We start from the raw sequence: 27,533 nt of genomic DNA, 5'->3' as shown, positions 1-27,533 counted from the left end.
AAACGTGAACTGTTTTTGATCCTCCATTCCCTGGTCTCGTTCCAGTGTAGACTTTTATCCAACAGTCCTCAAAAATTCTGGGTGTATATGTTGCATACACGTGCGGCAGCAGAGAGACTTGGCCTCTCCCCCTGCACGGGACCTGTCCATCAACTTACACCTGGGGCCGTGATTTTCTCACTGCGACAGGCTACCCCAGGCTCTGCTCACCGACTTGCCTCTTTTCTCTCTCTTTTTGGTTATGCACGTCAAGTAGCTAACACTCCAGCCAGCTGTCACTCAGAACTCGGTGATCCGTTAGCCATTGTCACAAGCCCCCGCAGGGCAAGACACCCCGATTCCCACTCCAGCCTTATGTCCATTCGATTATGTCCACCTCGTCTGACATTTATGTAATGCCACGTGGCCTCTGCCATGCTAGAATCCCACTGTCCCGTTTGCTAAGGTGTGCCCGGCTCCACGCAGCGTTTCCCCATCAATCTCTGACGTTCGAACAGGTGCTGCGCACTCTCATTGCCTCAGGGAAGGGAACGTGCTCCTGGGAAACAGGTGGTTCTTCAGTCTCACGTAACGAATCCATTCTGACATTCACACCTCCTGGAACTTCCTGTCCCTGCCCTGAACACTATGCACGGCAGCTCCGCTGTGTGTGCCTCATTCACTGTGAGCCAAGCTCATGGCCAACCCCGCAGGACAAAAGGACCAGCTCAGGCGCCCTTCACTCCAAGTCACAGTTCAATGCTCCCATGATAATAAAATGCCCTTTATCCTGCCTCCTATTTGTCCCTCCACCTCCACCCCTGGCCCAATCCCCTCAGGATCCTCCCCCGCTCCTTTTTAAAGAAAGTATTCATGTTTGTGTCAAGATTACATAGCTCTAAGTTACTTAAAGATCATGTTACACCCGGCCGGCATGGCTCAGTGGTTGAGCATCGACCTATGAACCAATAGGTCACGGTTCAATTCCCGGTCAGGGCACTTGCCCACATTGCCCCTTGGCTCCCGACAGAGCCCCTCAGCCAGGTTCCGCAGCCCCGTTAGCGTCTAAGCTATTTCCTCCGGACAGGGTTGTAGTTCTCCGCGCGGGATGCATGGGGACCTGCCCAGCTCTCCGTTTGGAGAACAACAAAGGTATTGGAAGAGCATCTCAGGGAGGTCGAGCAGCATCTTGCAGGCAGGCATCTGCCTCCCTAGACCTCAGCGGGGTCTTCAGGCAAGGAAGACCCGCATGAGGGGAGCCGGTTTCCAACATTTTCAGGCTCATCCTCCCTTTCGTTACTTAGACCCTAGCCTCCCACTCTCTTCCTATCAAGGCCCTGACTTTGATAAAGGAAGGTGGTCAGGTACCTCCTGTGCAGCTCAGCCACCCTCCCCACTAGGCCCTGGGCCTCACAGGTGGTTTTCCTCGGCTGCAGTCCACGGCCCCCAGACTTTCACAGTGGACTTGATGGTTGGCTGACTTAAAAGCACGTTATTTAATCTTTTCCCCAGGCTTCCAAAGCAGTTAATGAAAGCTGGCCAAACCCAGCCTTTATCATCGCCCTGTGCTGTTCAAGCACCACAGGTGCAACACGATCCGGCTCTGGCCCACCTGCACCTGTAGTGGCAGTAACCTGCTGCCCCTGCCTGCAGGGCGACTGCACCCTGCCCACCAGCAGTGCCTTAGGTTCCACTGATGCCATAATGTCTTGGTGGCAAGAAACAACACACGTTTATTACCTGACAGTTCTGTGGGAAGGACGCCCAGCATGGGCCTCATTGCGCTGAAATGTGTTAGGTCTGGGCTTGCTGGAGGCTCCAGGGTGAACCCACTTCCTGGCTTTTTCCTGCTTCTAGAGCAGGGGTGGGCAAACTTTTTGACTCGAGGTCCACAATGGTTCTTAAACTGGACCGGAGGGCTGGAACAAAAGCATGGATGGAGTGTTTGTGTGAACTAATATAAATTCAAAGTAAAGGAGCGGAGGGGAGAGCAACAGAACCCTCCGCTCTTTCGGCTCCACGGGCCGGATAGAACAGCCGAACGGGCCGGATCCGGCCCGCGGGCCGTAGTTTGCCCACGGCTGTTCTAGAGGCATCCCACATTCCCTTCTGGTGGTTTCCTTCCTCCCTCCTCAAAGCCAGCAACGTGCATCTCCCTGACTGCCCATCCTCCCATGGCTACCAGACTCAGCCCAGTCCTTATCCTTTTTTTTTTTTTTTTTTTAACTGACAGCCCTGGGCACAGACACTGTTTATTGAGCGGCAGACACAGGAGAGGTAGCTGGCTCCCGCATAGAAGCGGAGGCGCAGGTCATGCCAGGGTGCTGTGCGCATCTGGCAGGCAGGGCCATGTCCCCATCGGCACAGACTCACTACAACAGTAGCAAGGAGCTGGCCAGGGGAGGAGGTGGCCACAGGCCCTGGGATCCTGGGCAAGAAGCAGCAGATGAACTTGGCACAGGGGCCTGGGTAGGAGGGACTGGGGTCGGAGTGTTCTGGGGACAGGTGGAGGGGATCACGTCTGTGGAGTGGAGTAGAGACTGTGGTGGTGGCTGCCTGGGTCCAGCACCCGGGAGAAGAGCAGAGGAGTGGTCCGAGTCTGGCTGCCCCCGGACCAGCCTGGCTCCCGCCCGATGGCGCCGTACCAGCTGCCAGAGCCTAGGCTGCCTGACGTGCTGGTGCTCTCGCCCCGGCTGTGCTCCCAGGAGCAGCTCTCAGCCTCGCAGTGCCCGGCCCGATCGAAGAAGCAGGAACGGGAGCCAAAGACCTGCCCGTTGAGGATGCGGCTGGTGCTCAGGTCCTGCGGAGGCCGGTGCACCCGGAAGAAGCCCACCAGCAGGGTAGGGGGCAGCAGCTCCCACACAAAGAGGATGAGGCCAAACGCCAGGTAGCCTCTGTTCCCCAGCTCATCCACCAGGTCCGCCTGATCAGAGACATGGTACCAGTCATAATCGAAGGCATCCAGCCGGCTCCGGGGAGCCAAGGCCAGGGCCGCCAGGCTGTAGCAGGCCCAACTGGCATAGAGCAGGACCATGGCACCGCTTATCGCAGCTGCCTGGCACACACTGGTCCCCTTGGCCTCCAGGTAGATGCTGGTGGAGGGTGCCCGCCGGGCAACAAGGCAGAGGCAGGTGGCAAGAGAGAGTGCGCAGATAACGGAGTCGCTCACCAGGACACGCACCAGCAGGAGGGCCCAGGGCTGTGCCCGGCGCCGGCGCGACAGCACAGCACACAGCACATTCACCAGCAGAAAGAGCAGCGAGGCCCCCACGAAGGCCCCTCGGACAGCCAGCAAGCCTCGGCTCATCTCTGGCCGACGTTTCGCCTTGGCTTTGAACACCAGCTGGGCAAAGTAGAGGTTCATAAGCGTCAGTGTGAAGAACTGCAGGCAGACAGGGCAGCCGTAGAGAAGCCAAAAGGGCAGGGGCCCCAGGCGGTCGGCTCAGGGGGTATCTCAGAAGTAGAAGGAGAAGAGGGAGGTACGCAAGGCAGCCCAGAGCAGACTGAGTGCCAGGAACACCGTCTGGTAGCTGAGACGCTTGTGCCCGTACAGGAGCACCAGCCAGAGCTGGGCATAAACGGAGAAGAGCAGGGCGTACAGAGTGGTGTAGGCCGCAGCCAGCCCCAGGGTCATGGCCGGTGGCAGCGCAGGCACCAGACCAGCAGCAGGCACCGGGCCAGACAGGTTACTCTCCATGTCAGGGAGGGAGGCCTGAATCCTGAGGCAGAGATGGAGGGGCTGGTCCCCAGTCCTTACCCTTAATATCTGCTTTCACCATGCAGGGTAACATTCTCAGGGGCCAGAGAGGGTCATCTTTGGGAGTGGGGCCATCACTCTGCCAACTACACACCGCAACGGGACTGTTTGCATGGTTGATGAGTAAACCAGCTCCAACCTCCCATCCCGAGGGTCCATTTTATGACTATCCCGGGTATCAATGGTCTTAGCCTGAATTCTCCAAAACAGCAGAGCCTGAGCCAGAAGCTGGTAGGCAGGTCATTTATTTAGGAAATGATCCCACGGTGCAGGACACACAGGAGTACAACGAAAAGGAAAGCCAGCATAAGATGTGTTGCTGGATCAGCCACAGAACACTGGTCGCTGATTCTGCAGGATCTGATCACTGCTCAGAACTGTCTGCCCAGGGGATGGAAGGAAAAAGCATTTATCCACCAGCAAGTGTCCACCATTGGTCACCAGCAAGTGACCCCAGGGGAACTTAACCCCTCTGCACTTCCGGGCTGTGAAATTTTGTGTACCAAATGAGTTCTGTGGGGATCCCACATCGCAGTGAAGTCGAAGAGGGGAGTATGTAGCAGGAATCCAAAGGGAGGTGCTCTCATATTCTCTGAGACCCTGGTGAAGACCACAGGGCAGAGGTCTGAGTGGGGCCCAAGGTTTCGGATGCATAGATCAAAGGCTCGAAGGCTGGAGTACCTTGGCATGTTTGAGGAATGGAGGAGAGGCAGGATGAGCGTGGGACTGAGTGTGGTGCTGGCAGGGACCAGATCCCGTGGGAGTTTGCAAGCCTGAGTGAGGAACATGATGCCCCCGGCGTGAAAAGTGCTCTCTACCCAGTAAGGTAGTCCAGGCAGCTCTCAGGACGGAAGCAACTTGAGCTGGACCCCAAAGATCAACAAGATTTTGCTAAGGTGGGTTGGGAGCTTTTGCAAAACTAATTCAATAACTCTTACTATTATTGCCTACACAAAGATGGAATAGGACAAATAAGATTTCCTTGTTTTTTTACTTGTAAACATTTAACTACAAATGCATTTTTTTTATTATAAGCTAGAGCCCTGATGATCTAGAACAGGGGTGGGCAAACTTTTTGACTCGAGGGCCACAATGGGTTCTTAAACTGGACCGAGGGCCGGAACAAAAGCATGGATGGAGTGTTTGTGTGAACTAATATAAATTCAAAGTAAAGGAGCGGAGGGGAGAGCAAGAGAACCCTCCGCTCTTTCGGCTCCGCGGGCCGGATAGAACAGCCGAACGGGCCGGATCCGGCCCGCGGGTCATAGTTTGCCCATGGCTGATCTAGAAACTTCCTGATTGGTATTCATAATCTCCCGCATCAAATTACTGCCTTTACAATTTACAGGGGGGAAGTCGGATCACAGGTCAACTATTTTCTTCCACCACCAATTAGAGGGAATAAAATGAGGAAGCTAGGTAGAAACCAAGATGGCAGCATAGGTAAGCACCTAAACTGCTGCCCCACACAACAATTTCAAAACTACAACTAAAAGACAGAATGGACACCATCCAGAACCACAGGAAAGCTGGCTGAGTGGAAATTCTACAACTAGAAGGTAAGAGGAAATCTCACGGAGAAGGAGCGGCAAAGAGCTGAGGTACGGAGACATGTGCGCGCAGAGAGGAAGGGCGGTGGAGAAAGCCTGGCTTTCTCTGGCGGGAGGGGAAAAGAAGTCCCCAACTGCACTGAACCCCAGTTCTGACTGCACTGAACCTCAGTTCCGGGCAAAACCATGGACCCAGGCTCATACAGGGGGAGTTTGGACTGTCAGGTAGAGAGAAAGGCACCCGGAGACTCGGAAACTCAGAGACTCAGGGGAGCCGCGGCGGCAGGGGTCTGGAGGCGCGAGTGTGCACAGGGATTGACTGCGGAGTTTACCACAGGCTATCCCTAGCGGAAGGGAGTCGGGGGCTCCTGACTGCACTGAACCCCAGTTCCGACTGCACTGAACCGCAATTCCGGGCGAGCCCCTGGGGACCCACACTCTTACCGGGGAAGTCTGGACTGTAGGGCGAAAACTCGGGAACCACGGAGGGCGGAGGGCGGAGGTCTGGAGACTCGAGCAAGGGCAGGGCTGATGGGAAGCCAAGACTGTCTGCTCCGCCCTGAGACTCCACTCCTTCCAAGCTGAGCACAGAGGCTTTTGCAATCTGGCAAGGCTAATCCTATAAGGTTGTCTCCAGCACCGAAAATCTCCCAGTGTAGACACAGCTGATCCTCACAGCCAACAGGCCTGGAGGTCAATTCCTCCCAGTGATACCAACAACAATCAAGACTTAACTACAACAAGGCTGTACACACAGTCCACAGAGGGGTGCACCAAGAGTATCCACCTCAGGTTAACTGGGGAGGCCGACCCACTGGGCCATATAGGAAACCTAGCACACAAATCTACCCTACCAACTCAGAGAAGTAGTGAAAATGCGGCGTCAAAGAAACAGATCACAAATGAAAGAAATGGAGGAAAACAAACGACTGGATATAGAATTCAAAACCACGGTTATAAGGCTCTTCAAGAATATCCTAGAAAAGGCCGATAAATATAATGAGACCCTCGAAGATATGAAAAAGGACCAACTAGAAATTAAACATACACTGACTAAAATAAAAAATATTATACAGAGACCCAACAGCAGACTAGAGGAACGCAAGAATCAAGTCAAAGATTTGAAATACAAAGAAGCAAAAAACACTCAACCGGAAAAGCAAAAAAAAAGAAAAAAGAATCCAAAAAGTTGAAGATAGTGTAAGAAGCCTCTGGGACAACTTCAAGCATAAAAACACAGAATTATGGGGGTGCCAGAAGAAGAGAGAGAGCAAGATACTGAAAACCTATTGGAAGAATAATGACAGAAAACTTCCCCGACCTGGTAAAAGAAATAGACTTACAAGTCCAGGAAGCGCACAGAACCCCAAACAAAAGGAATCCTAAGAGGACCACACCAAGACACATCATAATTAAAATGCCAAGAGCAAAAGACAAAGAGAGAATATTAAAAGCAGCAAGAGAAAAAACAGTTAATTACCTACAAGGGAGCACCCATACGATTGTCAGCTGATTTCTCAACAGAAACTATGCAGGCCAGATGGGAGTGGCAAGAAATATTCAAAGTGATGAACAGCAAGAACCTACAACCAAGACTACTCTACCCAGCAAAGCTATTATTCAGAATGGAAGGTCAGATAAAGAGCTTCACAGATAAGAAAAAGCTAAAGGAGTTCATCACCACCAAACCAGTATTATATGAAATGCTGAAAGGTATTCTTTAAGAAGAGGAAGAAGAAAAAAAGTAAAGAGAAAAATTATGAACAACAAATACATATCTATCAACAAGTGAACCTAAAAATCAAGTGAATTAAAAATCTGAGGAACAGAATAAACTGGTGAATAGAATCAGGGGCATAGAAAGGGAGTGGACTGGCAATTCTTGGGGGGAAAAGGGTATGGGGGTGCAAGAAGAGACTGGACAAAAATCGTACACCTATGGATAAGGACAATGTGGGGGGAGGTAAGGGCAAAGGGTGGGGTGGGAACCGGGTGGAGGGGAGCTATGGGGGGGAAAAGGAGAAACAATTGTAATAATCTGAACAATAAAGATTTATTAAAAAAATAAAAAATAAAATGAGGAAGCTATGTTCAATTAAGAGCAGTTGCTAGAAATTTTAAAGAAAGTATTCAAGTTTGTGTCAAGATTACATAGCTCTAAGTTACTTAAAGATCATGTTACATCCGGCCGGCATGGCTCAGTGGTTGAGCATCAACCTATGAACCAATAGGTCATGGTTCAATTCCTGGTCAGGGCACTTACCCAGGTTGCAGGATTGATCCCCAGGTGTGCAGGAGGCAACCGATCAATGATTCTCTTTCATCTTTGGTGTTTCTATCTCTCTCTCTCTCTCTCCCTTCCTCTCTGAAATCAATAAAAATATATATATTTTTAAAAAGATCATGTTACATTCCTTGTTCTGTTGATTTCCTCTTTCCTGTTTCTTAGGCCATTTCAAACTGGACAAGACAAAGTATTTCAACTAAGTCACAAGAGGACCAAAGTGGTTGTTTGCATCTGAGTTTCTTCTAGTGTTTAAAATCTTAGACTTATCAGTGTTCATAAAAATAAACAAAAACCCAGAAGGTGAGGGGAAAAGTACATGAATTCATTTGAGAAGGGTAAGGACTCCTTAAAGCCATATTCCCTAGGGTTCTAGAATTGGCAAACGTAACACTGGCCTTCTTCTGAATGAGCCAGAGCACAGGAGAGAAAAGAAATTATTACTAAGTATTGAATCTAGACATGACAAGATAAAACGAGCTAATCAGTACCAGAAAACTAGGTGTACTCCCTAATTCATACGATCTAAGCGTTGATAGGACTCACATTACCTAGTCCAATTACTGCCAAGGCAGAAGTTCTCTGTAACCCCAGAGCACCAGGGACATGTACAGGTGACCCTCAGGCTGGAAGCTGTCGCTGGGCTATAGAATTTGCTCGGAATCCTTAATTGCCAACTCTTCATCTTAAGTTGTTTCAAGGAACACAAAGTAACTCTCTCTATAAAAATTGATAGCAAGCCATCAGTGTGGGTGAGTGGTTGGGCATCGACCCATGAACCAGGAGGTCAAGGTTTGATTTCGATCAGAGCTTGTGCCCGGTTTGCAGGCTCGATCCCCAATAGGGGGCGCGCAGGAGGCAGCCCATCGAAGATTCTCTCATCATTGATGTTTCTCTCTCTCTCGCTTCCTCTCTCCGAAATCAATAAAAACCTATTAAAATAAAATTTATAGCAAACTTCATACATGCTTATCACACAATTTGGGACTTCCTATCTTTGTCTAAAGTGTAATAATAAATTATCAGTATAAATCCCTCCACACTAGATGGACAGTTTCTTGAAGGCAAGACCATATATCCTGTAAATTTTATTTCTGACTTAAGTGCCTTGTTTATATCACATTTTGGAATGTTTGTTTAATGATGAATGAATTGGTGAATGAATAAATTAAATAACATGAGTGCCCATATTTAAAGATAAGATTATCAAATGATTTCTTGCCTAAATGTTAGAAGAGAAAAAGACGACACAAATATCTGCCATATTTCTCGAAAACTTTATTCAAAGTTATTCACCTCACTGTCAATAAGGTGTACAGTTAATTCTGTGCCAGTATTACTGGGCCTGCCCATTGCTGGCAATGGACCTGAGACAACCCTTTTTCTGACACCAAAAGTTACTCTTTTCAAAACATACCAAACTCCCAATACTTGTGAAAGTATTGCATGCACCACTTTGCCATCGAACTTTAAGTCTAAACTTCCATTATTAATCTGGATGTTAAAATGAAGTCATTTTAACAAAGTATGACTGTACAAATCAAAGTACCACTAGTTAATATTAGACAAGAGTATTTTACAAACACTACATTACATATTACCTTGCAATTTGAAACATTACATTTCATATTTGTGTACGTTTATTTTAGGTAACTGAGACTTCACAGAATTTAACAGCAAATAAAGTTTTAAAAATTGAATTCTGTACATTAGTTCCAACTAGCTCTATTTTACAATCTATAAGGCTCATGTCATAGTTCAGCACCAAAAATATCTACAGAACTGTCTAGCCAGTCTTATTCAGACCTTGTGATGGTTTTCTTAAGGTGGGAGTTTGAGAAAATGCTTTATAGATCCTACTTCCAGATCTAAGTGGAATACTCATTTTGGCTGATCAAACTATGTAAAAACTTGGGTTTTACCTTTTTATTTTCATTAAACAGATTTTTTTTTAAAAAAGAAAAAGAATACTTACACCGTGAAGTTAGGTTGAGTCTTTCAGTTGCATTTTTAACACTGACGCATCAGAGTAACTAGCGCCTTGCCCCTATCCTTCCTTTCAAACATTTTTAAAAGGCAGCCAGAAAAATGTTTCATTTATTCTCCAAAATAAGGTACAAAGGACTGCAGCAACAAGCTTCCTCATACACAAGGTCCAGTAACATCTCAGTGTTCTTCTGCCTCGTCCAGCATGAACGGATTCAGGGCAGATAGAGCCACACTCAGAGCAGAAACACACCAGGCCGCCCCTCCCAGGCCTGCTCAGGGCCAGTCTCTCCGCTCAGGGCCTCTGCAATCACTCGCCACTGCTGCCTGGACTTAAAGCCACAGTCCAGTTTCCAAGAACCAGTTACCATCCTAACTCTTCTCTCCAGAATGTACAAAGTTTAGAAACACAACATGTTTTTCTTACCATTTTCAAACAGGGTTTGTGTATATCACATGTAAGAGCACATTCCTTAAACTAGAAACTTTTTATCAAAAACCACAGGTACTTTCAGTAATCTTGTTTGTTCAAAGTATAAAATTCTTACACATTCAAAAAAATTAAAATCGAAGACCAGTACCTCTGCTCCTTTCTGCCAGAAACAAACGACTCATCAAACCACATTTAAAAACGAAGCTTCATGCATACGAATGGCCGGAGAGGTATGAAGTTTTGCAGAGCCCTTAACATCATGGAGTACAGTAAGCATTGGCTAGACTCAATAGGAAGCGAATTAGCAAACTGAGCAGAGACTTTCCCAAGAACACGATAGTTTTCCAGGCTCCATGTCAGTCACAAAATTTTAAGCAACATGTAATCCTTTAATATTGTCCCAGACATCCCATTCCCCACCGTTCCCATACATACCCCACCCCGCCCGGCCCACGTGGGTCTCCCCCGCGCGGCACGGCAGTTCTTAATGCTCCCCATTGCTGATGACAGCTGCTTCGGGCTCTGCTGCCGTCCCCGGGAGCCGTGGCACTTTCTTCGCAGGACTTGGAATGTGCTAAAAATCAATGGGAGAAGCCGCCTCAGGTCACAGTTGCTTTGAGTCATGGTGCCAATGCAAGTTCCAATGGAAAAGCAGAGCGCAACTTTGGAGGTTTACGCTAAATATAATCTATATAACTGTTCACAGCGGGAATTAAACGTCATTCTTTACTTTACGGTGAACTTATACAAATATCAACACAGCAAGAGAGGGGGAGGCCAGAGACCCACCAGCCAGGCCTGTACTTGCTACATATCGCATTCACAACCCAAATGGTCAGCCGGAAGGTTGACCTGCTACCTAATTTGTATAATAGCAAGAAGCAAGACTGTGTTCACCAAATTCATGCTGAGGAGATATAATAAGTAACTTCAAGGTTATAAGGTCATCAGTTTGAAGTCTGGCTGTGATCCTGGTCAAGCCATTTAACTTCTTGCAACCTCATCTCTAAAATGGGCATAGATATCACTAACCAAAAGGCCATTTCGATAAGGATTAAATGAGAAAATGAAAATAAAGTACCGAGCATAGTAGGAATTCAAAGCACAGCTATTACTGCCACCTCTTGGCAACTTTGGAGACGGCTTTGTCAACAGCCCGAGAGAAGAGAGGTGAGGGCCGCAATACCCTACCCCTATGTTCTCTCCCAAGATGTGTCACAAAGGAGCCTCTCTCTAGACCAGTCTTCCCTTCAATTCTGGTATTATTAAAACTTGACAATGCTAACCATTTAAGTGTAAGGACTTCATAAAACTGGGAAAGGGCACAGCTGGAACCCAAGCCCCAAGCCCGCTCTGAATCTCTCTGCTTTCTGATAGTCCCTAAGCTGCTAAGCCTCAGGTAGGCCCCCCCGCTCAGCAATCTGGGGATAGAAATGTCCCCCCACCAAACACCATGCGCTCCCTGTACCTCAGCGGCTGTGCTTGAATGCACAAGTCCTACTCCTTCATCCAAAGTGTCGGCATTTGGAGAGGGTCTCCGGGCATAAGTTCTCCTGTGCTTTTCATCCACTCGAACCAGGTACCATGTTCCTTCAAAGAGGGAATCTATGGAACTCTGGGGAATGTAGTTGCCTGAAGGAAAGGTGGAGAATGTGAACAATTAGTTATGACACACAACTAACCTGGTAATAAACTGAAGATTTGCCTATTTTCCTACAATTTTTACCAACATCAGGTTTGTACTGAATACAGCCTAGATCTGTGGATAACCTTATCTTTATGTGGTATGTTTCATGTTGTTACAGGCTTTGGGGTGTATATGTGTGTATATTAACCACAGAACTTTTACCCAGGTGATGAGTGTCCTCTCTGAGCTTCATGCTTTCTGCAAAAGCAGCTGGTGCTACACACGTTCTTGAGTCAAGCCTCGATTTAAGGTCACATAGACTTGCCGTTATTTTATCAAGAGCAGAACCTAAAATAGTAAAGAATTCCAACATTAAAAGACTAAAAATAGCATGCCAGAAAGCCTAAACAAAATGTTGCCAAATGTTAAAAAAAAAAACCACTTTCACTTCTGTTGTAACTACTGGCTCTCGTTCAGTTAAAAGATAAGATGGTATCTACTGCCCCAGCCGGTGTGGCTCAGTTGGTTGGAGCATCATCCTGTGCAACAAAGGGTCACGGGTTTGATTCCTGGTCAGGGCACAGACCCAGGTTGCGGTTGGGGTGCGTACAGAAGGCAACCGAGCAGTTTCTCACATCAATGTTGCTCTTTCTCTCTCTAAAAATCAATTCTAAAAAACCATCCTACATAATAAAAGCCTAATATGCTAAGTGTCTGGTTGTCTGGTAAGCCGTTCAACCAATCAAATCGTGATATGCTAATGATATGCTAAGGCTGCTCAACCACTCACTATGATGTGCACTGACCACCAGGGGGCAGACGCTCTGACCGGTATGTTAGCTTGCTGCTGGGGTCCGGCCGATCGGGACTGAGTGAGACAGGCAGACAAGCTCTGGAGCCCTCCTGCGGTCCCTCCCTGGCTGGCCAACATCCCGAGTCCCTCCACGGCCCTGATTGTGCACCAGTGGGATCCCTAGACCTGGCCTGCACCCTCTCACAATCCGGAACCCCTCAGGGGATGTCAGACAGCTGGTTTCGGCCTGATCCCACAGGCCAGGCCGAGGGTCCCCACTGGTGCATGAATTCGTGCACCGGGCCTCTAGTATATATATATTCAAAGATAAGATGGTATCTATCTGACACAGCCTCTATAACCTGACTAGACACCTGTTCAGTGTCAGCCAGTGCACACATTTTTAAACAGGTGAGGTTGAGACTATAAATAATTTGTATAGAGGCAGTTTTTAAAGCAGTGCCAGATCTACCATCCCTCTTTCTGTTTTTGCTCCTTCTACCACAGAGAAAGCACAGAAATTTCCTTAAATATAGCCAAGACCATAAAGTTAGGAAAACTAGAAAACTTAAATATTAGTGAACAGTAAGAAATGATTTGTTATTTACTCATGTGATCAGACTCAATCATTAAACACTCAAAATGCTGCCTGCCTTAAGTAGATATGCTTCCTTTCCCCTGACTACATGTTGAGAACACGAGATGAAAGGTAAAGTTACTTGCCAAAAAAGGAAAAACCAAAACACTCCACCATAAAGTATGTTTAGACTAGTATTTTCCCCTGATTTGGAAGGATGGAGAGAAGATATCCTCAGGCAGACAGAGCTGCCCTTCACCCAGGTAAGGCAGATTCTTAGATGAGAGTAAAACCCAGCTGTGTGGGAAGAAGTACTGACATTGAGATGCAGCAACGCCCTGTGGGAAAGACTGAGCGTGCTTGAGAAGCTGCTGAACAACCTGCCAGAACAGGCTCCCACACATTCTTGCTGAAAGACTTGGTATTTACCTGGCGTGGCATCTTGGGTAACTTTAAGGGAGTAGAGGGTGGCAGCCAAGCCAGAGCCATAGGAGAACACGCCAATCCTCTTCCCCGCCAGCTGCTGAGGCGAGTACCTGTGCAGGGGAGGAGCCAGGAAGCTTAACTGAAGTGAAACAACAGTGTGCAGGAAGCTCTGAGCTGGACTAGGGACTCGTCCTATAGCCTGAGGGACCTAACCTGAAGCTTGACTTGACAGCAAGCCAACGGAACCAAGCTGTTCATCTCTTGGGGAGGGGGCTTATGAAAGTTATTTTACCATAAAGTAAGTCACCTTGTCAACCGGGCATTTCTGGTTCAACTGCAGGTCAGGAATAATAAAGCCATGAGAACAGCAGCCAGAAAAGCCAGTGTGCCCAGCCAGTGTGGCTCAGTGGTTGAGTGTTGACCTATGAACCAGGAGGTCATGGTTTGATTCCCAATCAGGGCATATGCCCCGGTTGTGGGCCTGATCCCCAGTGGGGGGCTTGCAGGAGGCAGCTGATCCATGATTCTCTCTCATCATGTTCTCTTTAAAATCAATAAAAATATGTGTGTTTTTTTAAAAAGCCAGTTTGACATGAAATACTATGGAATAACAGTAGCCTCACCCCATATATTCTTTTTTTTTATTTAAAAAATATATTTTATTGATTTTTTACAGAGAAGAAGGGAGAGGGAGAGTTAGAAACATCAATGAGAGAGAAACATTAATCAGCTGCCTCCTGCACACCCCACACTGGGGATACGCCCGCAACCAAGGTACATGCCCTTGACTGGAATTGAACCTGGGACCCTTCAGTCCGCAGGCTGATGCTCTATCCACTGAGCCAAACCGGTTAGGGCTATATTCTTTAAGTCAATGGACAATAGGCTAGAGAGCCTGGAAGTACAGTTTCTGTGACCTGGCACCGAAGCTGGTCTTAGAATCCTAACATTTCCCGAATGAGGGGAGTTAGTAGCTGAAAGCGATACTTACTGGGCCAGAACAGAGGCGAGGGAGCCATACACCGAGGACGTGTACATGTTTCCATTCTGATTGGATACGAGCAAAGATGCCTTCGTTTTCTGATTAAAGAGGTCAGAACTAGCCTTCATAAATGCCTTTTCCACATCTCTATCAAAGTAGGTATCTTCTAATTTAACATCCCTGAAAGATTTGTAAAAGACAGCTTTAGTGTTCAAAGACTCCATGTTTAATGTATTAGTGTACCCAATTACTATTCTAATTTCCAAGTGTATATGATTCTGTTCTTTATGATTCCATTTGTTAAAAGCATGCTAATTGATACGGAAGACATAACAGTTGTAGACAGATAATCCTTTTTCTCAAAGTTTTTAATAACTAAGTTAAGACAACTTGCTTCTAATGGGTTAATACACCCACTAAAGTGTTGCTGTCACCAAAAAGAGTATACTATTTTGAGTCAATAATAATGTCTGTTGAGTTAGGAGAATCATTGTATTACAGGAGCCAAGTCTTAAAAGGTAAGTAGAATTTCGTCGGATGGAGAAGGGATAGGTTAGGAAAAGTGGAAGGAGGTTGGCAGTGAGCCTGAACAGTGGGGAAGCTGTGGAAGAGAGGCCAACTTTGACAGTGAGAGTGAGCAGATGAATCTGGGGCCCAGGGCTGGGGAGAGGCAGGAGGAAAGTGAAGAGGCCTCTGTAAATACAGGCGCTGGTGGGCCACATTATCATGCTGATGACGGGAGGGCGCCAAAAGGGGGAAATCAGAAAATCTGAGTAGACATGACTCAACAATTCCTGTAAGTAAGCCACCACTTCTCTGGGACTCGGTTTCTTCATTGATGACACAAATAGGTTAAACCAGATTACTTCTAAAATCCTTTGGACTCTAAAAATTTCAGGACTGTACAAATAATAGTTTAATAGATAGGTATAAGAAATGCTGCCATATAGGAGGAAAAAATCCTAACATTCCCCTTACCCAAAGGCTTCCAGGCCACCATAGATACTATTTTTATCTCTGTTCTGGTCATTCAGGAAGTCATTCAGCATCATCCGAGCCAGAGATTTCTGAACCAGTTTACAGTAGGGTGAGTGGAAGATCATGAAGCTGAAATCATTCAAGGTAAAATCTCTATCATTTCCCTCTGAAAAAGAAATCCAAAGACATTATGAAATTCATATAATTGACTTTTGAAGTTTTATTTTTGAACAGGGCTAGGATGTTTTTATATCTTTAAATCACAACCAAAAAAATACTGTACAATGAAATACCTGTGTGGTTTAAAATGCTTATCAAAAAGACAAGCAGAGATAGCATATACACTACCATATTACTGGTTTTCAGAGGTAACAGTCAAAACCCATTAGTGGATTGTGTAATCAAAATAGTGGGTCAGGGCTAGGAGTTTTTTATCTTTAAAAATTACAGTTTAAAAAAATTAAAGTAGAAAATAAGCTGCATAATTTGCAGCATGGATAAGCAATGTCATGACACTTTTCTTTGGGTTTAGCACACACAAAGGATGTAAAGTGTATTTCTTACTAAGTGTCCTAACAGTCACAGAATCGCTGTACCTTTAAATACAGGCTGCTCAGTAGTGCCCATTTTACAGACTGCAGCAATGCTGCTTGTCCAGAGCCACCAGGTGCCTGAATATATTTCTAACCCTCTCTCACAACCTCCTAAAGCAAAGCTGGACTATGGGAAAAGTGTATTTTATCTGATGATACCGTGCGTTTTAATAGCACTGATTCAATACCGCCCTTTTCCGTACCTCAGACCTCCTTCGGCTGAGCCTGTCTCATCCTGGAAAAATATGCTGTATCCAGCAGAAGAAATAAGCAGCTACATCTATTTTCTCCCCTAGTCAAAATACATCCCGTTTTTAGGCAGTTTGTACTGGTCAGAAAGCAGTGCTTGAATTAATACCTGAAACTGTGCTGTGCCCTACTGAAGTGCAGACTGTCAGAATGTTGTTTGGTAGACAATGTGCCACGATGTGACCATCTACCTCCACGTCTGTAATCAAGTTACTCCGCGAAGTCTACCACCCTTTTGAGTGGTCATCAAAGACACAGACTGCCTGTGGTTTACCAAGTGTCTCAGAGCATGTACCTGAGCTTACATCATCATTACTTTTATTCTAAAAAGTTATGCAGCTTTAAAAAAGCTATTCAGCCTAGATTCTGAAAACTATTAAAAAATATACCACTGGGGAGAAAAAAAAGAACTTTTTCAGGGTTAAAGATGGAGATAATGATGACATTAAAAAAGCAAATATGAATCCACAGGTCAAGTACAAATGGGGGGAGAAATTGACCTTCTTAGAGTTTTCTCTGGACACAGCCACAAACTAAAACCTGTGGAAGTACCTTTCACAAAAGATGAACAAAATTCAAGCTACTTTCTTTTACCCTACTTTTAGTTTTCTTACTGGGGATAAGTCGGCCTAAGTACTTTTGCAGAGATATACTCATTTCCAAAGCTTACCTCTTTTCCTAAATTACACACTCCCCAAAACTAAAGGAAATGCCACTTGGTGAGTGAGGAAGCCATGGTTAATGGACTCTGATGAAGGACGCCCACGAGCAGTTTCTCACTGAAGACACCCAGACGGTCGTCCTACACAGACCAAGCTGAGGAGAGCGGCGAAAACCCACCTTTTTGCCACTGGGCACGGATCTTTTTGCGGTAGACAGAGTAGCAGCGGTCTAATGCACTGAGGTAGCACTGGATGGAGAGTCTCCCATCCACGATGGGATATTCGGAAAGCATATCAGGCTTGTAAAAGTCATAGGCATGTTGCATGTGTGTCCCACGAAGTCCTATTAGAACCAAAAAGGAAGATGTCCATGGATTTCTGCATCTTGATGTCGGCATGCTAGCAAGCATTATCGGGCCCTCCTGAACTAGTCAACTCTCGCCTCTTGCAGTGTAAGCATTCCAAGGTGAAGCCAACAGTAACTGAAACAACTGTATCCACAATAGACCTAAGACTCCTTGCATATACATTTTCATGCAAGCTTCATAAATCTAACTGGGAGACTACGATTATTTTACTAAACTGAAATGAAACGTGCCACTTACTGTGTGACTACGGGCAAGTGCTTCCTTTAAGTTATTACTTAAACCCATTTTACTTCTCTGCAAAATGGGCGTGACATTGCTCACCTCATACAACTGCTATGAAGACTAAATATGATAGCACATATAAAGCACTTAGCAAGTAGTGTCTGCTGTGAATGACCACTCAGTAAGTAGTAGCTTCTATTTTCAAATTTCTCAGTGTACTGTTCTAATTTAAAAAAACAAAAAACATTCCCACTCACCTCGTTCAAAAATTAAAGGAGCATTTGGCCCAATGAGCAGAGCAATGGCTCCGACGCCACCTGTAGGTCGAGCATTTCCTGTGGCATACACAGCAATATCTCCCGCAACCACCAGGGCATACCGTCCTGAAAAACATCGTCAGTGCAAAAGGTGATCCATACTGTAAATAATACACATGTAAACTGGAGTGTTCCATTTCCCCCAGAATATGCTTTCCCCATCTTTGGTAAAGAAAGAAAATGGGCCCTGGCCGGGTGGCTCAGTTGGTTGGAGCATTGTCCCGTACACCAAAAGGTGTCTGGTTCAATTCCCAGTCAGGACACATACCTAGGTTGAGGTTCGATCCTCAGTCAGGGTATTTACAGGAAGCAACCAATTGATGTTTCTCTTTCACATCGATGTTTCTTCTCTAAAATCAACAAAAAGTACATATCCTTGGGTGAGGATTAAAAAAAAAATGGTCTAAGTTTTGATAAGGTAATATCTTACATGATAAAGATAACAGATTCATAATGCAGGTATGCTGAAAGTCTTAGCTACCTTCCTGAACATATTCCAACAAGCATAAATGGTAACGTTTACATATGACATTAATTAAAAGGTCATCTGGGCCCTGGGTTCGATTCCAGTCAAGGGCACATGCCTGGATTGCGGGCTCGATCCCCAGTATGGGGCGTGCAGGAGGCAGCCGATCAATGCTTCTCTCTCATCACTGATCTCTCTCTCACTCTCTCTCTCTCTTTCCCTTTCCGCTCTAAAATCAATAAAAATATATTTAAATAAATAAATAAAAGGTAATCTGGGCTTATTCATCCTCAGAGATTGTTTCTTTGGAATAGAGACATAACGCACCATCCCAGGAGCTGGACTCGATCCAGTTCACAGCATTGAAGACAGCGGCCGTGCCTCCGTAGCAGGCGTTCGTGGTATCTATTCCTTCTACATCTGTGTTCCCAGACTCCTCAAAGAGCTGCATCAAATTGGTCTTCACTGACTTGGATTTGTCGATGATTGTCTCTGTTCCGACTTCCAGCCGCCCAATGCAATCATAAGAAAGGCTATTTCTCTCCATGAGGTTCTGAACCACAGTCATGCAAAGAGAGTTGATATCTTCTCTATCCGTGCAGAAGCCCATCCTGGCCTGGCCCAAGCCAATAGTATACTTTCCAGCATCTACACCATCGTATTTTTCCAACTCGGCTTGATCAACATATTGAGAAGGAAAATAGATCTCAAGGGCAACAATTCCCACATCTTTTGGCCAGGAGGCTTCTGCATTCAAAGGAAGTGACCCAGGCATGGTGCGAGAGCTTTAGGAAGAACAGAAGAACATCGTTTCAGGTTCTAAACTGTTAAGTTCAAATTTGAGAAATCGACATTAAGAGTTCAACTATCACCTAAAATATTAGTTTGCTTTCAAGTTCAGCATACTTTACTTAGGGCAGTTAATTTTAAATATAGCAATTATAGTAAGAATGAAGTACTATTCGAAATTATCATCTTTCATAAAAGCTTGCACTTTACTCAAAACTAGACATCTTTAGATTTAAAGTATGATTACTGGAAGTAAAGGAAACTCAAATAAGATTCTTCCATGTTGTAAAGAACTATGCAATGTCTCTCTCTCTCTCTCTCTCTCTCTCTCTCTCTTTCCCCTTTCCACTCTCTCTAAAAATCAATGGAAAAATATCCTTGGGTGAGGATTAACAATAAAGTGTTTTTATTAACTTGAGAGAGAGAGGAAAAGAGAGGGAGAGAGAGAAACATCAATGTAAGAGTGTACCATTGGCTGCTTCCCACATGCACCCAGATCAGGGATTGAGCCCGCAACCTGGGCATGTGCTCTGAAGTCACACCAGAAATGTGACTTCCTGGCTCATAGGTCGATGCTCAACCATTGAGCCATGCCAGCCAGGCTCTTTTATTTTTATTTTTATTTTTTTTTAAATATATATTTTATTGATTTTTCACAGAGAGGAAGGGAGAGGGATAGAGAGTTAGAAACATCGATGAGAGAGAGACATCGATCAGCTGCCTCCTGCACACCCCCCACTGGGGATGTGCCCGCAACCAAGGTACATGCCCTTGACCGGAATCGAACCCGGGACCCCTCAGTCCCCAGGCCAACGCTCTAGCCACTGAGCCAAACTGGTTAGGGCACAGCCAGGCTCTTTTAAAAAAATATATATTTTAGTGATTTTAAAGAGAAAGGGAGAGGAAAGGAGAGACAGAAACATCAATGAGAATCACTGATCGGCTGCCTCCTGCATATCCCCCGATTGGGGATCAAGCCTGCAACCCCAACATGTGCCCTGACTAGGAACCGAACCATGACCTCCTGGTTCATACATTGACACTCAACCACTGAGCAACACTGGCTGGACTAAATATCTTCAAAGAGGAAGGAAAGGTACACTTTTACCACAGCTCTGGAAAACTTTAAAGCTATCTTCCAACAAGAAAGTACCAACAAGACTCAAGTCTGTTCTAAAGCGAAGGCTCAACCCTCCTGGTGAACAAAAGGCTTCAGGTCTTATTTCTAGGAGGACACAAAGGGACTATTATGATTCTATGAGCATCTTTAAAATGAAGAACTGAAAAAGGAGGAGAAAGGGTAAGGCAGGGAAATTAGCCAAGAATGCTGATGTGAGGACAGCCCCGACCCATCTTCTGAATGGCTGGGCCAGGAGGGACTTCAGCATCAGTCACCAATGCCGGGGAGTATGATGCAGCCTCCTACATGAGCCCTCTGCCTGCCCTCTCTCCCTGCCCTAGGCTAATCTTTCCAAAAGGCACATCTGCCTTTGTCAAGATGCTAGTGAAAACGTTTCCAAGTTTCTTCTCTATTATTTAGGGTCAGCCCTTTGCTAGACAAGGAGCTTCTGGAGAGCAGGAACTGTGTCTTGTTAATCACTTGACATATGGTGGAAGCTGAATGTAGAATAAATAAAATTCTACTCGCCTTCTAATCTGAAATCAGTAATAATTGTAGGAAATCATAATTATGAAGCAAAAAAGCAGAATCATAAGTGAGGAGCTCCACAGAGTAAGAAAACAATAGTTACAAATAATTAGATTATTGGCTCAAACAAATTTACAACCATTGTCCAATCTCAAATAATCATCAACACCCATCCACAGCCCAGCTGGGTATCATTTGAGGCTGTAATCTAAAAAGCACTGTTGGCATACATGCTTACCTGTGATTTTTTCTGATTAAGCAATATGCATGGTTATAGTTTATTATCTAGACTTTTCTCTTACGAGTGAACACTAATTTTTAATATTTGTTCTAGATTTTAACCATTAGTCTATTAAATACAAAATTAGCATAACTAATTAGTTCTAGATTTTTACCATTAGTCCATTAAACACAAAATTAGCATTAACTAATATTTCAAGCTAGGGTGTAACCCTGTACAGGGTTTGAGGCTGTGTGGCACATACGAATGGTTATTTGTCCTGGGATAAAAATTAAATTCCCCCTTCCTGTCAAGAGGACACTCACTTAGCTAGCAGCATGACAAGGTGCCATACCTGTGTGAGGGACAAAGAACTTCAGTCTCCAGGTCTGTCACTGTTTCCTCCTTCAGGCACTAGGAATTTCAAATAAGAACTTCGTTTAAAGTCATAAATTACCATATGAATTCAAATAACAACTCCAAAGTGAGTTAAACATTTCCTTATCCAATTACATAATGTAGTACAGAATTTGACCTTGCTTAGAACAAATGTTACCTAACACTTATAGATAAACCTTTCCCCTTTATTGTATTAGCTCTTAGAGAGGCAGGTTCAGTCCTAGTGTGTGTGTGTGGGGGCGGGGGGGGGGGGGGGGGGAGGAGGGGCATGTAGGAGGTAGCCAATCAATGATTAGAAGCTGTGGCTTTAACAATAATTTGTGCCTCTTTGAGTTTAAATTTCCTCATCTGTAAAATGGAGCTAATTAATACCGCCCTCCTGGCTCACTGTGTGGGATTGTTGAGAAGGTAAAATATGTAACATAAAGGACCAATACATTGACTATTCTAGTTCTCAGGGTTTTTCAAACAAAATACCTATCTTTCTAGCAAGATGTAATTATCTTCATTTACTCTCTCATGCTTCTAGTTTTCAACTCCTCGGCATTCAGCCATTCACCTGCCCCAACCTTTTAGAGTGATTTCCCCTTAGTGCTTGTATTGAAAAGACAAGCATTTGACACATCAAGACAAAGGAACACCAAAATTTATCAACATTTAAATTGAGTGGAGATAGTGCAGAATCTCGGAGGGAAGTGGGGGGGGGGGGGGGGGAGTGGGGAGGTAATCAACCAAAGACCTTGTATGCAAATATGCAAAAACTAAGGATACAGATAATAGGGTGGTGAAGACCTGGGGTGAGGGTGGGGGGCAGGGGCGGGTCAGAGGGGGTCAATGGGGGAAGAAGGGCGACATTTCTAGTACTTTCAACAATGATTATTTTAAATAAATCAATAAATAGAGTGGAAATAAAATGGGATGATGACCTGCAGCATTTCCTTTAGTCCACCTGTGCTGTAGGGTTGTTACTGGAGACAACAGTTCCTGTTTAACACAGTTTCCTTTGCGAAGTACTGGCCAATTTGGCATTGGCCCAGAGACTACAATGAGATGCTATTTAGTAAAGCTTTACTTTCTTCACATCATTAGATCATTTAAGAGCTCTTCACAGACTTCGTACCTTTTACTTCATTACGTTTAACCTCACCTCCCAAAATAAATCAATCCTGCCCTGGCCAGTGTGGCTCAGTTGGTTGGAGTGTCACCTCCGTGCACCAAAGGGTGGCAGGTTCAAGCCGAGGTCAGGGCATATCTGGGAGGCAGCTGATCAATGTTTCTCTCTCTCTTCCTCCCTCTAAAAACCAATTTTAAAAAAAGTTTAAAAATCCCAATTTTTACAGGAACAGAAAAGACTACTACATTCCAAAAAACTATTTGATTAAAGTATTAAATACACACTTTGAAAAAATAACTTGTTTTTTATTATCTCATTTTATGCTTTTGTAGTCTGCAAATTAAGCAGACCATGCAGACCAGTTCTCACTGGGCGGGGGGAAGCATGGTTCCCTCTGTATGTTGAGACTACTTAAATAGCAGTAATATTTCTTCTTGAAGCCATGTATGTATATGTATTCGACACTATTTATGCCAAGGAAATTTCCCCTAACTGCTGAGATTCCTTCTTTCAATTTTAATTATTCAAACTGGGGAAGAAGGAGAGCATAGGAGATCTTGCTCCCCAGTATACGTCATCAGTTTGGCTCAAATAAACTTATAAAAATTCAAAAGATAACAATAAATGAATAAATAAGCTGGGCATGAATGTTGGGAGAGGGGAAAGGGGAAAGAGGAGGGGAATGGGAGCGGGAGAGCAGGCACGAGAGCAAAGAAACAGAATGGGGTGTCACAGAGGGCTGCGGCTACTTGGGCTCCCAGGAGGAGGAGGCCTGGTGAACAAATGGAGGCAGCAAATGCCACTTGGGGGAAGAGTCCATCGGAAAGGGATCCAGGGGTGGGCAAACTTTTTGACTCGAGGGCCACAATGGGTTCTTAAACTGGACCGGAGGGCCGGAACAAAAGCATGGATGGAGTGCTTGTGTGAACTAATATAAATTCAAAGTAAAGGAGCGGAGGGGAGAGCAAGAGAACCCTCCGCTCTTTCGGCTCCGCGGGCCTGATAGAACAGCTGAACGGGCCGGGCCGTAGTTTGCCCACGGCTAGATTAGGCTCTCCATCCTCTTCTGTCATGGCTAGCCAGGTTCTCTATTCTGCCTACAACAGCCCTGCCCAAGTCTCCAACAGATTTCTCCTGGAAGGTGTTTTCAGAGCAAGTGCCCGAGCTGAGCAGCATGGGTGAGGACGCGCGTGGTTAATGAATCACAAGGGGCTGGGCAGGTTACCACAAAGGGTGTTTGGAAACTCCTGAGAGGCAAGGAGTTTGGCAAAAATTAAAATGATGAGGCTGCCTAGTTCCAGCCAGCAGGTTCCTGCAACCAACCATGCCTTTTTCTGGGGTTTAGTCAGCGTTCTGAATCCCTCCTGGCTTCCTGTACCCTTGACTCCAACAGTTGGTCAGAGAAATTCAGCAGGACACATTTGGGTACAAGATAAACTATAAGCAGTCACATGGTGACCTGTTCACTGTTACAGGAGAGGAATCCGGGCAATTGAGAGTAAGCTGCCTTTCCACCCAGGAGCAAGCAAGCGAGACTGCTGTGAAGAAAGCCTTGCCTACGCGTACACTCTGGCTGGTTGTCTAAGTACAAAACATGGATACCCCTGCCGACCCCCCGCCTCAGTTACTGGTCTGCTTATCAGAGCGTATTCTCATATTTCAATACCTTCTTGTTAGATACCTCTTCTAGGAAAGTTTCCTAGAGTTTTCTCATCAGGGCCCTGCACTCCTGCAGCAGGCACGTCTTTCACACCAAAGTCTCCATATTCTACTCTCAAAAGAAAACTATGAGAGGTCCTCCTATCCACCCTGGGTTCCTAGACTCCTCTTGGGGACACGACTGTATTTTTATTCTTTTGAAATCCCTTTGAGACCTTGGAGCAGGGGTCCTCAAACTGCGGCCCACGGGCCACATGCGGCCCGCCGAGTGCCGCTGCCTGTCCTGCTTAGCAGCCGACTCGTCCCAGGCCCCGCAGTGCGCATAGGAATTTGTTCATAGTTGTTTTTTTTTAAACTATAGTCCGGCCCTCCAACAGTCTGAGGGACAGTGAACTGGCCCCCTGTTTAAAAAGTTTGAGGACCCCTGCCTTGGAGTAAAGGGCATTCAACTGCCATTTTTTAAGGGGCTGAATTTGGAGTTACAACAATTACAGGACAAATTTTATAGATTCAAGTACTTGTAGTAGCCCTCACTAGTAAGTTCTTTTTGCTATCCCTTTTAAGGCAAGCTGCAGCACCAAAGAGTGTTCAGAAAATTAGCTTTCTACTGTTGTTGTTCAAAGCAAATGGTAGATTCCCACTGTTCCCAGATTCTAACCCAGGGGTGGGCAAACTTTTTGACTCGAGGGCCACAATGGGTTCTTAAACTGGACCGGAGGGCCGGAACAAAAGCATGGATGGAGTGTTTGTGTGAACTAATATAAATTCAAAGTAAAGGAGCGGAGGGGAGAGCAAGAGAACCGGATAGAACAGCCAGATCCGGCCCGCGAGCCGTAGTTTGCCCACGGCTGTTCTAACCCAAAAAAATGTAAGGAATCGAAATAGAATCAGAAGAGAACATTTGTTAGTCTTACAATCATGCACACATCCCCAAGCACAAACCCTGCAAAGATGACTGTGAGCTTGAAAGATTAGCTTCTCCTCTACTGCTCTAACCATACTCAGCGGACAGACAGCTAGTGAGCATCGCACATGCCAAGCACTAGGATGAACAGGTGATTAACAACCGAGTCCTGCCCTCCTCCCATTAGATTGAGTGACACATTTCTCAACCTTTTCAATCTATATCACCTTCTTGAGAAACATAAAAATATCACACCCTTCTATATTTGTTTCTTTAGTAACCCAACCTAAAATTATAAGCCTTGATATCCCTTTCTAAAGGAAACTAAATAGTGATTCTGACAAATACCCCATCAAGCTCCTCCCTCCACAACCAACTGCCTCCCCTCACATTCAGTTCCACTGGATTATGATTTTAAATAATTCTAGGGTACCAAGGAAACACGTTACATCATCAGGGTTCTGCATTTCCTGTGAGAAAGGCTATGTAAAATATTGACCAAAAATTCTCAAAATCCATCCCAGTTAAGAGAAACAAGATGTAAAAGCATTCTGGAGGAATATTTAAGTAAACAAGATCAAAAGCAAGCCCCAGAATTAGCCTACCAGATGATATGGCCTTCTATGGCCTCAAACATCATATCCATTTAACTCTCCCCAAAGGGAAACGCCCTGAGAACTGGAGTTACTGACTAAGGTAGTAGCATGGAACTGAGCTAAACTAGAACTGAAAATAGGACAAACTTAGGCGAAACCTACAAAGGATAAACACAACAAAAATGTCTTACTCCACCCCCCATAAAACACGCTATTCCTGCTCTTCTTGTCCATATGAAAATAACTGAAATTTTAAAAATAAAGTTTTGATCAGAGAATGAACACAAACTGCTTAGGTGTCTCAAGCTGCAAAGACCCTCTTGGCACAGGTACGGGTTAAGGACTTTCCATATGCCTTCTAACAATCTGTGCAATACAGGTCCATGCTCCATCTCAGAAGGAAAAGGCGGTTAGCTGTGTGAGCACCTCCATTCATCTTGATTTTGTCATTTATCTTGCTATCCCTTTTCATGACTCATCCCTGAAACAGAGCCCCTGTTACGCAGCGGCAGCAGACCTCACCCTGCTGCAGCAGGTTGGCCAGAGCATCAGGAGGGAGGCCTGCAGCAGACGTGAGCCCCGAAGAGGCCGGAGAAGCCCTAAGACGAAGGCCACAGGCAAGCAGGACAAGCAGGGGGGCCTCTCTTTACCTGTGGTCCAAATCCCTCCTCCAGCGTGGCTCTGAGCAATCCTCTCTCTACCGCTGGCCAAGGCAGGACATTCGTTTTCAAAGGCTCCATATACTTGGTTTTGAAATATCCTTGATTTAACCCCAAACCTCTTGTGTGTGAAGGCCCTGTGGGTGCCTGCCCATCACATCATCCTAGGAGGTCAGGCTGGTCCTGAAGCTATCACAGAGAGGAGGTACAGGAACCCCTATTTTTAAAATGGGCATAAAAATTATGGGGGCGGAAGGTGGGAGGCAGGAATCTGATGTCTGAAGCAAGCACACTGACAAGCAGTCAAGAGCACAAGTCCTCAGCCAGGTTAGTCACGGCTGCGATGCTTTCCTGGCCCTGCGCTCGGGTAGTAATGTTGCCCACTTTCCTTCCTCCCATCAACTCCCCCTGAGGTGGCAGAAGGACACACCCCCGGCCAACCTACAACCCAAGGGTCATCTTCCCTATCCCTGGGCGTCCACCTTCGCTTAAGGCGGCAGGAGCGCCCTGGCAACCCAGCTCCTGTCGCGTCCCCTGCGGATGCCCACGCCCGGCGCCAAGCCCTCTCGGTGGTCACGGCCCCTGCCCTGGCACCTCCACCTCCTGGCCGACTGTGTCCCTAGAACCCATAACCTTCAACGCCCTTTCGCCCTCTCCCCTCCGCAACTCGCCAGCCCACCCCAGTGCCCCCGGCCCCCTCCCCACGCCCGCCGCGGGGGGGGCCCAGATGCCCGGCAGGGCGCCTTTGACTCTCGGCGGCCCAGCCTCCTGGTCAGTTCCCCCTCTGTCCCGAGCTGGACCGAGCCGGACTTCTTCGGGCCTAGTCAAGGGCACCGCCTCCGCCGGCCCTCACCCCGCCCACGGCCCCTCCGCCGTCCAGCGCCGGTCCTCCGCGCGGGGGACTCACCCAAAGGTGACCGGCGGCAATACGGCAAAGGGAGCGAGCCACGAAAGCGCAGGGCGCGGCGACTCCCCTAGCCACCAGCTTTATAGCCGCCCACCCACCCGACTCCGGCAGCGCCGGGAGGCGGTGGGAGGCGGGGCAGTGGCTCAAGCAGCCAATCGCAGCCGGCAGACTAGCCCGGCAGTGCCCGCCCCCCAGCCCGGCTTCTACCAATCAGAAGGAAGGTAGAGGCGGGCGCTCGCTAGGGTTTTTCCCTCGTGGCTGGAAGGGCGGGAGGAGGGGCGGTGTCCGAGTCGGAGGGCAGAGGAAGTGGGGTGAGAGAGTGACGTCGAGTGGCCCGAGAACCGGCCTGCCAATGAGAGCGCGGCGCCAGACGGCGAGAGCCAACGGGA

At 46.4% G+C, this 27,533-nt stretch overlaps 2 protein-coding genes across 4 annotated transcripts; both read right to left on the bottom strand.

Annotated features, from left to right (window-relative positions):
• Nucleotides 1–2,483: 2,483 nt before the first annotated feature.
• Nucleotides 2,484–3,691, bottom strand: LOC308253622 (integral membrane protein GPR137-like). The gene is given in 3 exon segments (XM_080679237.1): nucleotides 2,484–3,421; nucleotides 3,425–3,433; nucleotides 3,437–3,691. Coding segments are annotated over 3 exon segments (1,176 nt in total). The 5' UTR covers nucleotides 3,677–3,691; the 3' UTR covers nucleotides 2,484–2,494.
• A 5,137-nt stretch (nucleotides 3,692–8,828) lies between these two features.
• On the bottom strand, nucleotides 8,829–27,272 carry HMGCS1 (3-hydroxy-3-methylglutaryl-CoA synthase 1). 3 transcript variants are annotated; one of them, XM_080682115.1, is made up of 12 exons: nucleotides 27,145–27,264; nucleotides 26,229–26,454; nucleotides 21,262–21,320; nucleotides 18,577–19,034; nucleotides 17,724–17,849; nucleotides 17,055–17,219; nucleotides 15,373–15,538; nucleotides 14,404–14,574; nucleotides 13,416–13,522; nucleotides 11,839–11,964; nucleotides 11,458–11,621; nucleotides 8,829–10,563 (listed from the first exon to the last, which is right to left on the bottom strand). In XM_080682115.1, the coding sequence occupies exons 2-12, from the start codon at nucleotides 26,316–26,318 to the stop codon at nucleotides 10,474–10,476; spliced, it is 1,722 nt and encodes a 573-aa protein (XP_080538241.1). In that variant the 5' UTR covers nucleotides 26,319–26,454; nucleotides 27,145–27,264; the 3' UTR covers nucleotides 8,829–10,473. The 3 variants fall into 3 exon arrangements, with proteins under 3 accessions (XP_080538241.1, XP_080538243.1, XP_080538242.1); XM_080682117.1 differs by lacking the exon at nucleotides 26,229–26,454 and having other exon boundaries at nucleotides 27,145–27,272; XM_080682116.1 differs by lacking the exons at nucleotides 26,229–26,454; nucleotides 27,145–27,264 and adding an exon at nucleotides 22,232–22,340.
• Nucleotides 27,273–27,533: the final 261 nt, after the last annotated feature.

The sequence above is a fragment of the Plecotus auritus genome (assembly GCF_963455305.1).
Source record: "Plecotus auritus genome assembly, chromosome: 7".
Classification (NCBI taxonomy): Eukaryota; Metazoa; Chordata; class Mammalia; order Chiroptera; family Vespertilionidae; genus Plecotus; species Plecotus auritus.
This window is presented reverse-complemented; position numbering and strand designations above follow the sequence as displayed.

What these genes read in the sequence shown, in the direction of transcription:
- HMGCS1 (XM_080682115.1), bottom strand. Translation starts at nt 26,318, where the DNA reads ATGGAGCCTTTGAAAACGAATGTCCTGCCTTGGCCAGCGGTAGAGAGA. An exon ending in GTTCTTTGTCCCTCACACAG is followed by an intron (nt 19,035 to 21,261) that starts GTATGGCACCTT and finishes TTCTTCCTAAAG; the next exon opens with CTCTCGCACCATGCCTGGGT. An exon ending in ATTCAAGCACAGCCGCTGAG is followed by an intron (nt 10,564 to 11,457) that starts GTACAGGGAGCG and finishes ATTGATTTTTAG; the next exon opens with CACATTCCAAGTCCTGCGAA.